The sequence below is a fragment of the Coloeus monedula genome, assembly GCF_965178545.1.
Source record: "Coloeus monedula genome assembly, chromosome: 4".
NCBI lineage: Eukaryota > Metazoa > Chordata > Aves > Passeriformes > Corvidae > Coloeus > Coloeus monedula.
The window spans coordinates 43,795,574-43,809,201 of record NC_138784.1 but is presented as its reverse complement, the minus strand read 5'-3'; the positions used below and the strand labels follow the sequence as shown (position 1 = coordinate 43,809,201).

Below are 13,628 nucleotides of genomic sequence, written 5' to 3'. Positions count from 1 at the left end.
CCATGAATGCTGCTCCTGCACCTACCCACTTGCAAGTCCAAACCCAGTTGGTGGATCTGCTTGCCTGCACATCCTTGGGAGGAAAGAACAATCCAGCAAAAGATAATTGTTATTCAGAACTCAAAGTGAAGTACTACTTGTAACAACAATTGCAGTCTGTAATTAAATGCATGTACTGAACAAAATTCACATACATCAGGAAAAACAATGATCAGATACTTCTTTTCAGACAACAAATAAAACCACTGGGAAATACTGAATAGTTCACAGTCCTTCTTTTCAAATAAGAGGCTTTTCTGAAAACTACAGCAACAAAATTTTAAAAAAGAAAACAATAACAGTATCAGACCTCCCAAGACCTGATCCACACGTACTCGCTGGCAGGCCAAACCTTTGCTCTGCCTGAAAAGAATGACTTTTAATAACGTGGAGAAGTGAAGGGGGAAGATGTGGAGGAGCTACATCAATTACAGAAGAGAAAAAAATCAGCTTCCATAGGGAAATAGATGGATATTCTGTTTCCATAGGGTTGTGATTTCCTGACAGTTGCTCATGCTGTACACAAGTGGGTGGTAGGAATGTACTTCATGCCCCACGCACCCACAAAACCTGCCTCACTGAAGAGCTGCAGACACTCTACAGTGACTACTCCAACACCAATGTGAACTACGGGTCATTGGACAGGGAGCCTTTGCTGCTGCTCTGGTAGGGCAGCGAGGCTTTGTAAAGCGCATGCCCATATATTCAGCCTGATAATAACTGCCCATGCTGAAATCTGCACTGTAAGGCAATACTGATCTTTATCTCATTAAAGAAGGGGGAGAAGAAAATTAAAAATAAGAGTGTCATACTAAATGCCAAGTAATTAATAAACATTGCCACAATGCTGCCTGGGAGTTAAGATGCAGCTCCTGCCTCACAGGGTACCTGGTAAGCTGTGAAGGCTCTTAAACAGTTCTGTTCACACTCACATGGTGTTAAAGCAATGAAAGGAAAAAAAAAGAAAAGAAAAAAATCGAAATCTTCATCTTCTCCAGGTCATGTGACTCAATGTAAACAACAAGGACTTCATAGCCCTGAGACATACATACCATTTCTTTGAATGCACTTTCTATGGCCCCAATAACCAGGCACTCATGTGGGATCTTCTTCTCAGTGAAGAAACGTGTTGGAGGGGTGCTGGGTGAGCCTGGGGCTCCCACACCACCGCGCAGAGAGGCCGCCCGTGTCAGTGTCCTGCTGTTGGTGGATGGGTTGTCAGGCTCCTCTCCCAGGCAGGTGGGCGGGAGGACGGCTGTGTTCCTCAGGATGTCCACAATCTCCTGCAGCTGCCCCAAGATATGGTGCTGCAGCAGTTTGGAAGCGACCACAGCTGCCCCTGACCCAGCGTGTCCATCAAACAGGGACCAGTAGTACAGGTTGATCCCATCTGTGTCCTGGAGAAGCAAGAGGGGAGAAAAGGAAGGAAAAGAAATAGTCACTGTCACACAGTTGTGAGCAGGGTGACTGGTGGCACAGAGGCAGCAGGTGAAACACAGATAACTTTCCCAGAGGCTACATTCTTTCTGAAATGCAGAAATACCCAGTGTCAGTACAACTCCGGTAGAAAGAAGAAATGCGTATTTTTACCACACATCCCCACCATGTTTTTTTCTTTTCCTTAACCTCTTAAAAAAAAAGTCCAAGAAAAAAAAAGGTTGAACTTAAAATCTTTCTTATCTTACAGCCATCACAGGTTGTAGAATAGCATCTGAATATATGATAGACCTACCACCACAAAAGACCAGAATTCTACACAAAACAGCACCTGATACTTTTGTGACAGACCTTCTTTTTTTTTACTAGGCATGAGACAAAGGACCTCAGTTTGACATCCAGCAACAAGATGTGAACCCTACTTCCACAACTGGTGGATAAGGTCCATCCATGCTGGCAGATGGGACGACTCAGGCTTTCCCTGCCCGTGCCAGCCCAGGAAACAGCACCTGCACAGAGGTCCTCGAGGATGACAGACGCAGGTGGGATCAGCTGCATTTCATTTTGTTCTAGCCTCTATGTTGACTGCCTAGTTCTTCACACTCCCCTAAAAAGTTTCCTGCATAGTACTGGAGATGGTGGGGTACCTATCACTTAGACAGGGCATTAAACCAGGGCTGGAAGCAAAGTAGCTCTGGGCATCACAAGCTCCAATATGCCTGGAAGATACCAAGGAGCCATAATCTTAATAACCTCAACTTTTTTGGGGAAGAGAAGTTCACCTAGCAATCCTCGGGTAAGCATTTAAGGCGTGATGATACCCATCTTTGCATGACAGCATATCAGGCAGCAGCATGGGGAAAGGGTCTTTCCTGTCTCTTGTTTCCCCTCCGTTTCTTTTAAACCTGCACCTTCTCCCAGCTATGGAGAAACAGCTGTTAGTGGGGCTGCCTTGCAAGTCAGATCTGGGTGGACTAATACAGATTTAGAAAGAAACAATTTTGCAAGGGACAGGAACGAGGCTACAATACCGTAAAACACCTCGTAATAAGAAAGCATAACCTAGATCTCACTGCAGTCAAAGAACCTCAAAATTACATATGCATGTCACACTGACTGTGGTCTAATTTAGGATGACAGACATGATTTGTTTTGTTCCCCTGAACACTGCTCCTTTACACTACAGATCAGCATAAAGTCTAGGTACCACGTACATCTCAGCACCTCATGGCCAAAGAACTGCCTATTCCAAATTTATGGACAGGGCTGTGAACTGCAACTCCTTTTACTCAGAATCTCAGGGCTGCTGTTCCAGCTGCTCCACTGGGCTCAGAATCTCTTCTTTCTGTTGTTCCATCTGCTCCACTAAGGTGCCATGATCATAAAACTGGATAAAAGTCATTGCTGATGTGGTAAAGTTCAAACATATTCTTAACCAATGCATCAACAGCATAGTCATCCATACAGCAGAGAGCTCCTCCAAGAGGAGGAATTCATCAGTCTCTCACGCATTCTTCACTTCATTACTGAAATGCTGTGATAAGGGAGTATTGTCCTAAAGTACTGTTTACTTACCACAGTAAGGATCACACAGGATACATCCTAGTGGTTCCTGGAAAAACCAACAAGTGTCCATATTTCTGAACACAGCTCCTTAGCCAGACACCCCCTCCCCCCCCCCCCCCGCCCCATTCCTCTCTTCCCCCCACTTATCCAGCCTGGTAAATTCATAAAAAACCCTGTTGTGAAATTTCCCCCTGTACTACTACCTTGCTCTGGGCTCAGAATCTCTCCAAGTTCTTACAACAGTTGGCTGTAAAATTCTGCATAAGTAATTTTTAATGGCTAACAGGATTAGCAATTTAAAAACCTGCTTGTATAAATAGATTGCTATTCATGTAAAATGTAAAGTATTTTGCCAACAGAAGCAAGTTTTCCAAAGTGAAAGTATTTCAGCTGAAAACTGAAACTATTCAAAATGACAACACTGTGCCTCCTGGGAATTGTGTATCAAACCACTTCTGCTCCCATTCTTTTCTTAAGAGTTTGTCTCCCTGGCCAAACTCCATGTTATGATGCACCATGTATAATGCTTCCACAGTTTTTGTCCTCATGTCCTTTAAAGTTGCTACTCCTTTGGAAATGTGCTGTCTTTGGGGGGAAAAAACCCCAAGGCATTTCAACTCTGATTGAGACTGAAATATTTTACCTTCCACCAAAAGGAAGAAGATACTCTGTCATTGTTCTCACCCTGCCCCCAAAGTGGAACAGAAACTTACAATTGAGAACAAGCTTGACCCACAGTCCATTTTCTTAAGTTCTCCAAAGCAAACCCCCGGAAAAGTCTGTGTTACAGCTTTTCAGAAGATAAAGGAGAACAGTTATTAACACAATTTACTCTCATAATTATGATCTCAACTCTGGATATGTCCTACACTGAACAAGCCTCATGTAAGTCTGGGAGTTAAATAAAGAGGAGACTGGGACACTTTAAAGCAATAAATGAACAATAGCCCATGACAAAACCTGAAATTGAAATGTTACCACTTATTTCCTCTAAGCCAATGGGTGGCACAAATTTGGACAAAGAAGTTCACATGGGCCAGAGCTGTATTCTCAGACTGTCACTGACACATGTCACTGTGGCATGGTCACATCAGCTGTGGTGGTTCACTAATCTTGTGCTTTTTGGACTTGTAATTCTTGTACAAAGAGGACGTTGCTACCAGTTCAGCTAAGTTCAGACATCTACACTGCCCACCTCCAGGATAGTTCTCTAAACTGTCCTTATGTTGGGCAGACAGAAAAACTCCTGCATTTTCAGACTATGCTCATCTCATTCCAAAGTAGATTTATTTCTCCCTAGCAACAGCAGAAGCACCCTAGATAACTGGAAAGTCTGTATTCTAAGCACTCAGGGGAGATGACTACCATAATGCTGCTCTCATACACACATTCTGAGTGAGATGCTCTAGGGCCTTGACTTCAGCTGGGATCTGCAGGCATTACTGTTACCTAAATATTAGTCTTGAAAAACTCCTGTGTATTCCTACAAAGCTTCATTTACTTTTCACCTAGCAAAGAGGAAAACCACAGACAACCTATTAGCTGTCTAAAAAAACCGAAGAAAAAAACAAAATCGTTTTCCCCACCCTAAGAATAAAACCAGCTCCTCTATTTGAAAGAAATTAATTCCCCAAAACCACACCAATTCAATGAGAATTAAAAATACGATGTAATTAAAGCAATGACTCAGAGAACAAACAAGGGCCAGCAGTCAGGGCATGCAGATGAGGCAAAATGCACAGAAAGGTCCTTGCTTTTCCTCTCACAGCTGAGACGACCTCTGCAGCCACCAACCAATTACCTATTTTGGTGTGCATATGCATTGCTGTTCTCTCTCTTTTACATTTGGGAGCTTGAACTTCTTCCTGAAAAGAACTGACATACTGCAAACTCTGAGAACAAGACATCTATTTTTACTAGCACTGGCAGTATTCTGCCAAAAGTTGTCTTTCAAATACCAATCTTCATTTCTTCTTTTAACTGGGGAGAGTCCTCAAATAGGACTGTGGTCAATCACCACAGTGATTTATTTTAGATTTTCATTCAAAAGATTCCAACCTAACAACAGGCTGAATAGCTAACAGAAACATGAAGAGAAAACAAATCCTTCACTGCACTGACCTTACAATTAATTCCCAGAATGTACTAGGAAATTTAATAAGCTTCAGGCTCCTCAACTGCTGACCTAGCTTTCAGGAAGGTTCAGCAGTCTCCTGGGTTTTGCAATTGTAAAATATAATTAAGACATGCAAAGTTTTGGGTCAAGCAACCGACGAGAAATCATGAGAGAAATTGCATATATATACACACATAGTTTGAGCTCAATGATATGAAGGGAAAAAAAAAAAGGGAAAAACCTTAGCAATACCTAGTGATCAATTTGGGACATGCTCTTCAGGTAAGCTAGACAGTAGTCTTACATTGCAAACCTTCAGATGTTGTTATGGAGCTACTTCCAAACAGGCAAATAAATCATGTTGCCACTAAAGATTTATTCTGGAAACTACAACCTACCCTGACTATTATTGTTCCAGATATGAACTACACTCTCGAAACACATAAGAGAGCAACTTGAGTTCTCCTAAAATCTGAACTGGGCCAGCAATTGCCACCCTAATCCTCAGAGAAAAGCCTCCTCATGTTACCAGTGATATGTTCAGCTGCCTGTGGTAGGCTACCAGCCTTGTGTCACACAAAACATATAGACCATCCCAGATTTGTGGCACAGGAAACTACAGAATTAGTAATTATATATCCTCACATTACAATGACAATTAATAATGCATCACATTAAGTCCTTTAGCCTGATCGTCACTATGACAATATCCTGGCACAGGATTTCCGTTTTGTTTGCTGATGGTTTTTGGCATTCATCATGAAGGTACACCATAGTTAAAGGCATTTAAAAACAGTGAAAAAGATGTGCAATTTAACATGAATATTCTTGAATGGGGACCGACAGCAGATACGATTAATCAAGCAGCAGTGGAGTGGGGTGGGGGAGAAGGGGAGAGAATTACTTAATTAGGGTTGAATTTAAAGATTCTTTCCTTTCACTGCTCTGCTGATTTTATTACCCACCCTTTCAAGAAGAAAACAATGTTTATGCTATTTAATAGAGTTCCTGGGATTTGTTTGTGTGTCGGCGTTAAAGAAACGTTCGCTTCTGCATTTCTGGCCTACCACCCCCTCCTTTCCAACTCTGGAAGCTCTGGAGAGTCCATGATAGTGGCACTCAACTTGTGTGGACAACACATGGATCTCCAACTCCCCTATGCTACTTTGTCAAAGCACAGGGCTGGATTGATGGTTAGCATTAAACAAAAATAATCACACAGTCTCAGATGTAGCTGATGTTTCATAAACTTCCCAAAAAGCAGGATAAAACAAAGATGGTATGTGGCACTCTCAAAGGTTCTGTGGAAAAAAAGAAAAATCTGAGGATGATGAAAAGGACTCTTAAATGAAGAGACAGTTTCAGTACCTATTTCCCTTGTGCTCCACACTTTGAAAAACAGAACAAGAACAGAACTCTTTCTTTCCATAAACTTCCCTCATTTCTTTTTCCTTCAGTATTTCTGCAAAAGTGTTTCACCACATAGAGACAATTTCAGATTGTGTGTTACAGTGGGATTTCCCTATGAGGCATTTACAGTATTTAATCTCTGGCTTTCTTACTAAGTATTTCCTGGGATGATAGTCTATCGTTCACTGTAGTGTCTAAAGTCAGTATTTCTAAATTTTATTCACACAAATTAAGTTGCACCCTCATCACATTTAACAAAAAATTCATACACTCCTTAAAAAATATTTGCCAACAGTGTTATTTGAGGGGTATTATACCTCACAGTATAAAAATATGAAAACAAAATATGACACATCATAGAAATGAGCTTCCCCCCCCTGCCTTTTTAGATATATTCAACCAACAAAAGGTGTAGCAAGGAAAAAAATCCTACTAACTGCTAGTGTAAGACTGCCCTCTAGTAGAAAACTTTCTCCAGGATGCCTGTTTTGGGAAAATATACTACAAATTTAAATACACAAGCTGTGGTCTAATAACATAGGTTTTCCACAACTAAATAATGAGTGTGACAGCACTTATGCCAGTGCCATGTAGAAAACAGAAGTAAATCTGTAGATAAGAAGAGAACATATAAAGAACAAGACAACAAATAACTAGAAAACAGTATACTCTATTATATGGAACAGCTGGCTCCTGACTTTAGATGTTATCCTCCTTTCTGGTCAAAATATGTCAGAAATAGAATCAAGAACAGAAGATTTGAAACAAGATTGTTTCTCTCAAGAAACTTGAAAGGGAGTGGCTGTTTCAAAATCAAGATGAAAGATACAGAATCAAACTAGGAAATACACTAGTGAAGAGAGAAAGGAAAATTAGAACATTCTATGAGATACTTCTCATAAACACTGTGTAAGTAGATATTTACTGAGGAGATATTTACCGACAATCATGAAATTTCAAATGGATAAAAAGAACCGCTTTTAAAAACAACTCTAAACAATTAACTCTACCACTACATTGCTATAACAGTACTACAACTGTAACAATGGATAACATCAAGGTTAGGTAAGATGCCTTTCCAGTAACAAAACTATTTTAGATCCCTGTATTTTAATGCAATCTAATCTTATTAACTATGCAAGAGTTGGAAAAAAGTTCCTTCTGAGGAAGTTGATTAACCATGCAGTGCATGGCTTTTGCTCCTGAGAAGCTTTTGATACTGGAAGTTAATTGGGCTTTGTGAAACAATGCTACAAAGATTTTTATGTCCCATGCAAGCCCCCAAAATACACAAAAGCAGGCAAATTCAGCCCAGTTACATTCACCCACATCCCAGACACAGAGGCACTTGACCACGTATCTCACACAGTAAGTCTGGAACTTAACCGTGGCATGAGACCAAACCTCGTATCTCTGCACGGCATCAAGATGTGTGTACCCAGGCTGGTGTGTGCACGAAGGTCTTTGCAGTGTGCCTGTGTGCATGGCACAGTGATAGTGTCAAACCAACCCATCACCTGGACCAAGGACACTGGTGCTTATCTTGTTGTGTTTTCTATATACAAACAAGTACTGTGGCCAAATGTGGCTTCATTAAACATAATTAATACATACAAAAGTTAAATACACTCCTGAAACCAAGCACCTTCCTGAACCAACAGCAGGTAGTTGCATGGACTTCGTAGAAAAGACTTTTAAAACCACAGCTTATTAAAACAAATTCTGTTTTGCCTTGCATGACTGTATGCAGAACGCTTAGTCCCAGCAAGTTTGGGGCATTATTCTTTATCCAGGAGTTTGCAAAAATGTACTTGAAAAAAGAAATCATGACTGTCTGAATACAATGAGAAATACCAGCACACAGAAACTGAAATGTGATTTAAAAAAAGGTTTTGAAGAGGAAAGAACAGGGAAATTTCCAAACCCTGAGAATCTGTCAGTTTGAAAATGTTGCAACAATAATGAAGTATGAAACAGAACTGGAGGAACAAGAGGTGGGGAGGGACACAGTACAAGAGGAATGCTTGTTCCTCAGGACCCCAATGAGCCCTGCAGCCATCAGGTGTACTAAGCCATGGAATTCTGGGAGAGAGACCAAAGCAGGCTGCTAATCACCATGCGATTTAAAACAGACATACACACCAACCAACAAAAAAACCTCAAACCACCAAGAAAGGCTACTTACAGTCCACTGAAAAATTAATTATTGCTTAGGGACAATGTATCTTCTCCAGCAGCAGGAATGCAGCATGTCCACATTGTCTGACTCAAATATTCAGACAGGGCATTTAGTATTACATGGTGAAATGCTGGAATTGAACATACACTACCAATCACTGCTGGAGGCTGAGCTCATGCTTAAAGAGCAGATGAAGTAATTAGCCAGTCAGGAAACAAGACAGATGAAGAATAGCAGATGATTGCCAGTAACAAGTGTATGACATACGTCAGACTTCACACAAATGAGAGAAGCTATAGTCTGCAAAAATCACTGAATTCTGTGTGCTGGATGACCTTGCCCTACCTCCATAAACCAAAAGATTCTCCTGCTTTAGTAGTTCATTAAATTAGAGAACACAGGTATCTTTCCAACACTGGCTGAAGATGTGGTTTAGTGGCTTAGATATAAGACCCATTTTAACAGACTATATGGTTCATATAGGTCTTTATCTGAGCCCTGTGTAGGCACAGGGGAAAAAAGCTCCTAACGCAGTGTCCACAGAGCTCCATGTAGCAGAAGTGTGCCTACAAGACAGTGCAGAAACTTAGAAAGAGCAGATGGAGGTTGACCTGTGTTTCTGTGGCACCATGAGGCATCTGTGTAAATTATAAAACCATAGAATGGTTTGGGATCAAAGAGACCTTAAAGATGATCTAGTTCCAACCCCTTTGCCATTGGCAGGAACACCTTGCACTAGGTGTAAGATGCTCAAAGCCTCATCCAACCTGGCCAAACTTCTCTGGGCAAACGGTTTAAATGCCTCACCACCGTCACAGCGAAGAATTTCTGCCTAATATCTAATCTAAATCCTCTATTAGTCTGAAGTCCTTACTCCTTGTCCTGTCACTACAGGCCCTTGAAAAAAGTCCCTCTCCAACTCCCTTTAGGTACTGGATCACTAGTCTAAGGGCTCCTTGGAGGCCTCTCTTCTTCAGGCTGAACAACCCCAACTTACAGCCTGTCTTCATAGGCTGTGCTGTGCTCCAGCCCTTTCATCATCTTCAAATTTCTCAACATTATATTTCAGAAATGAAACAAAAAGAAAAATCCAGGAGCATCCCCTTGCCCATCTTTAAACTAAAATATCTTAGATGCAAGGAGCATTTTTCAATGCAAAAAATTAAATATCAGAGCTAAGAAAAATACAGTGAAGTGTTCTGCATTTAAACAGGGATAATTAGTAAGAGGTAAAGAAAATATATGAAATATTCAGAAAACACCCTTTAGTGCCATATTCTCACAATCCTTTTGTATTTATTTTGTATTTCTCCACTGACAAGATACAGAAATTTGCTTACTGAATTGTCTTTCAGCTGGAGACCTTCTCCATTGGGCAGTGATGACCTCCGTTTTGTTGAAGAGTTCTTGTTTGGTGTAGAATTACTGCCTCCAGCTTTTTTCTTGACAAAGAGGACTTCACAGCTGGCTTGATCTTCATTGTGCGTGCTCTTCCCTGCATTTATTACCCTAAGAAAAAAGCAAAACAAAACAAAGAAACGAAGACCAGATTAGCAAAGCACAGAAGCCCCCATCTGTATCTCATAATGTGACTCGAGATGTAGGGAACCAGAGACCAGCAGTGTTGCAAGTACTGACTGAATTAAAATACCTGACTGCCTTACACAGATACAAACATACACACAGGCATACTTGCTTATTTCCGTACACACACACGACATAACAAGCATTTTCTGCAGAACTATGTGAATAAGAACCAAGGGTGCCATGAGCATATTTCACCCCTAGGCATACCATACCTTTTCTTACAAGAGACTACTTTATGGATGAAGTTGATAACACGTATGCCTCCCAGCTGAAACATGAGACCCCCATTTGCTTTTCTACTTGTCACCCTCTGCTATAAATAATGAATCTGCTGGCTAAGAGTGTGCATTCTGTCAAGTTCCAAGTCTTTGCACAAACAAAATACCTGCTATAAAACTACAAAGCCGTTACTGCTAAAGGCAGTCTGTTCAAATGGCATATATTAGAAATGCTATGACACAAATATGAAGGAAAGACTTTGTCTCTGACAGGCAAGTCAAGCTTGCTTGTACCACAGTGATACAGCGATGCATACTAAATACATCCCTCTAGTACCGCACAGCGTAACCCCCTGCCCCCAGAAGCCTACCTCAAACCATCTGTCCCACCTGCCCTGTAGAAAACAGAAGATTTGCACTGAGCTGCAGGCATGCAAAAACCAGCACTAAGAGCTCAGTACAAGCTTTAAACAGCCAAAGGTATCCTGAGACTTGTACCACAGCTTCCTTCCTTTGATCAGTGATGAGGCTGAAATAACAGCTATTCCACCAACAAGCTTTTAAAATCTTAATCAGAAGTCTGTGTTATCCAAAATACTGTGGTTACTATCATCAGTCTCAGAACAGTCAAGCTCAAACACATTTTCCACCTTCTACATGAGAATCTTATCACAAACTGACCAATTTTGCATCAACCGACAGTCCTGGGTTCACATGGGGAAAACCTGTGCAAGCTGGGATGATGTCTTGTTCCAACCAAGCAAAGACACCATAACTTGGATGCAAGCATGCGTTCTTGCACAAACACTATCCACCCACTCCTTTCTACTGCAAGGTTTGGGTCAACAAGTTGACTGATACTCAGAGACAGTATTTCCACTACTGGACAAACACCGAGTTTCACATCAGGCACACAATGTCTTTAGAAATAACTGCTGCCTCCCCAGAAACTAAAACAGCTTGAAGGCACATCATAGTCCTGATGGCAAGTTCAAGACATACCTGACTTCTTGATCTCTAATGTTTTCATTACAGTAAAACTTTACACAATAGGAAAATACTTGCTAAAGGTTGTTGAAATGAAAACAAAAACAAAAGGAAGGCTTGAAGGGGACCCCAGCTTGCCTGCTCTTGCTGAAATGTCAAGTCTGTATCAGATGATACTTGCTTGAAGATAATACATTCTTTTGACTTTCAAGGAGCAATATGATGCTGTGACACGCAAATGAGTATTCCTGCCTTTGAACAGAAAAAACAGTCTTTTTTAAAAAGAAAATGTACATCCCCTGCAATTATCTGCTTTCAGAAATGGGAAGCTTCCTTACAGTGCTAAATGCCACACATTGCAGTCTATCTGTATGCACAATACCACTATTTGTTTGCAAGTATGTCTTGTAACTAAACACTAATTGTGGATAAAATTATTTTGCAACACACACAGAGCAGAGATGAGAGAGGAATTAGTTGCAAGGCCCTTGTGAGCAGTTTAAGCACTCATCCCCTGTAGTGCTTAACCTTTGGGCAATTGCAGATGAAATACTGAGATGCAGAGTCTGAAAACTCTCATTTTCTTGACATTAGAAAAACTAGAAGCATATATTCAGAAATGGGGGGGAAGAACACACAACACACATGACAAAACCAGAAATACCAAAGCAATTAAATCAGCTTTCAGTTTGAAATGCCACAAACATGATTAAAATACTGCAGCAGCAGAGAAAGTGTAGTTTTAACATACCAGGAACTAATCAATATTTAGCCAACCAGTCTCCTTACTGATGCTGCTGTTTTCAATCCCATTTTAAAAAAGACAAGTGAGAGACAAAAGTTACTCCTTACAAAAATCACTACTTTCCTGCCACTTACTGTTCCTTATGAAAGTCACTGAACTCTTGGAGTAGCTCCGGTTTCTGAGCTTAGTGATGGACTTCAGGACTTGTGTGGTGGAAGATGTTCTGATGTTTAATGACACGTCAAGTTATGTACAATATTACCATTTTATAAAGCTCTTACCAAGAAAATTTGTCAAGTCATGAATACATTAGAAAGACTGTGAGAACAAAGTGACCCAACAGGTTGACTTGACATTCAGCTATCACATAACACCTGGAGCTGAAATTGCGTATCAAGCACCTTGCTAGAAGAGGATGTGATCAAAAGGAACCTGGCAAGACTGAATACTGAGTAGACATGGGAGTTGGGATGTCAGTGTATTGAGGAGGGAGGAGTGGGGCTCTGAACAATGCATTTCATCCGAGAAATCAACTGTCTCTCCCAGAATTCCAGTTTTTCTTTCTTCATCAGAGGATTAAGCATATTTTATTCTCTGTGAAGGCCTGGATTTGTCAAAATGTAAAAATGGTGCTTATGAATCCTACCAGGCAATACAGGGTCTAGATACCAAAAGCTGCCCCCTAGCCTGACACAGGCACTCTTCTACTCTCACATCCCATCTCATAGGCAAACCCTGGAAAATGGCTGCAGTGAAGCTCGTGATTTTTAATCTCAAAGCCTGAACTATGCGTTGGTGCCTGATGCCAAGCACAGAAGCTGGTAACATCTACTCAGCTTCAAACAGCTCTGTCTTTGCTGACTTTTGAGATGCTTTTCTTTCTGCAATTTCCCAAATCCCTCCTCCAGGCAATTCTTTCAACCAGCTTTCCAATGCTGATTTCACTGCTGTCTTTCCTCCTTGTTCTCCCAGACTGCAACTCATCAGAACAAAAATCACATCTAAGGTGCTTATACAAATAACAAAGCAGAACTAACAAGATATGAATATCTCTAAAAGGTAACTCTTAATTAGACCTCTGGAATTTTTATGGAAAAATCTGCCCTTACTTCCACAGATGAAGTGCCTCAGCTTCCAAAGATTGCCCCTTCATATCTTTTTCTGTCTAATTTAAGTTATAAGTTATCCACCAGTAAAGTGACCAAAATGAGATAAAACACCTCTGATCATTTCAATTCCATTTTACCATTAATACTAATAATAATGCAGAGAAGAAAATAGTTTAAAATTAATTAAAAGACAACTGAGGCCTACATAATTCTCTAGCTTACTTAGACACACATT

General features: G+C 40.7%; 1 protein-coding gene across 1 annotated transcript in view; it reads right to left on the bottom strand.

Moving 5' to 3' along the window:
- The window catches only part of PPM1H (protein phosphatase, Mg2+/Mn2+ dependent 1H), a gene marked incomplete at its 5' end in the record, with an annotated part of 136,408 nt that overhangs the window by 58,372 nt on the left and 64,408 nt on the right, over nucleotides 1-13,628 (bottom strand). Inside the window, 2 exons of the mRNA XM_082279557.1 lie at nucleotides 1,092-1,436; nucleotides 10,088-10,256. Coding sequence (XP_082135683.1) covers nucleotides 1,092-1,436; nucleotides 10,088-10,256 — 514 coding nt within the window. The remainder of the gene's footprint in view (nucleotides 1-1,091; nucleotides 1,437-10,087; nucleotides 10,257-13,628) is intronic.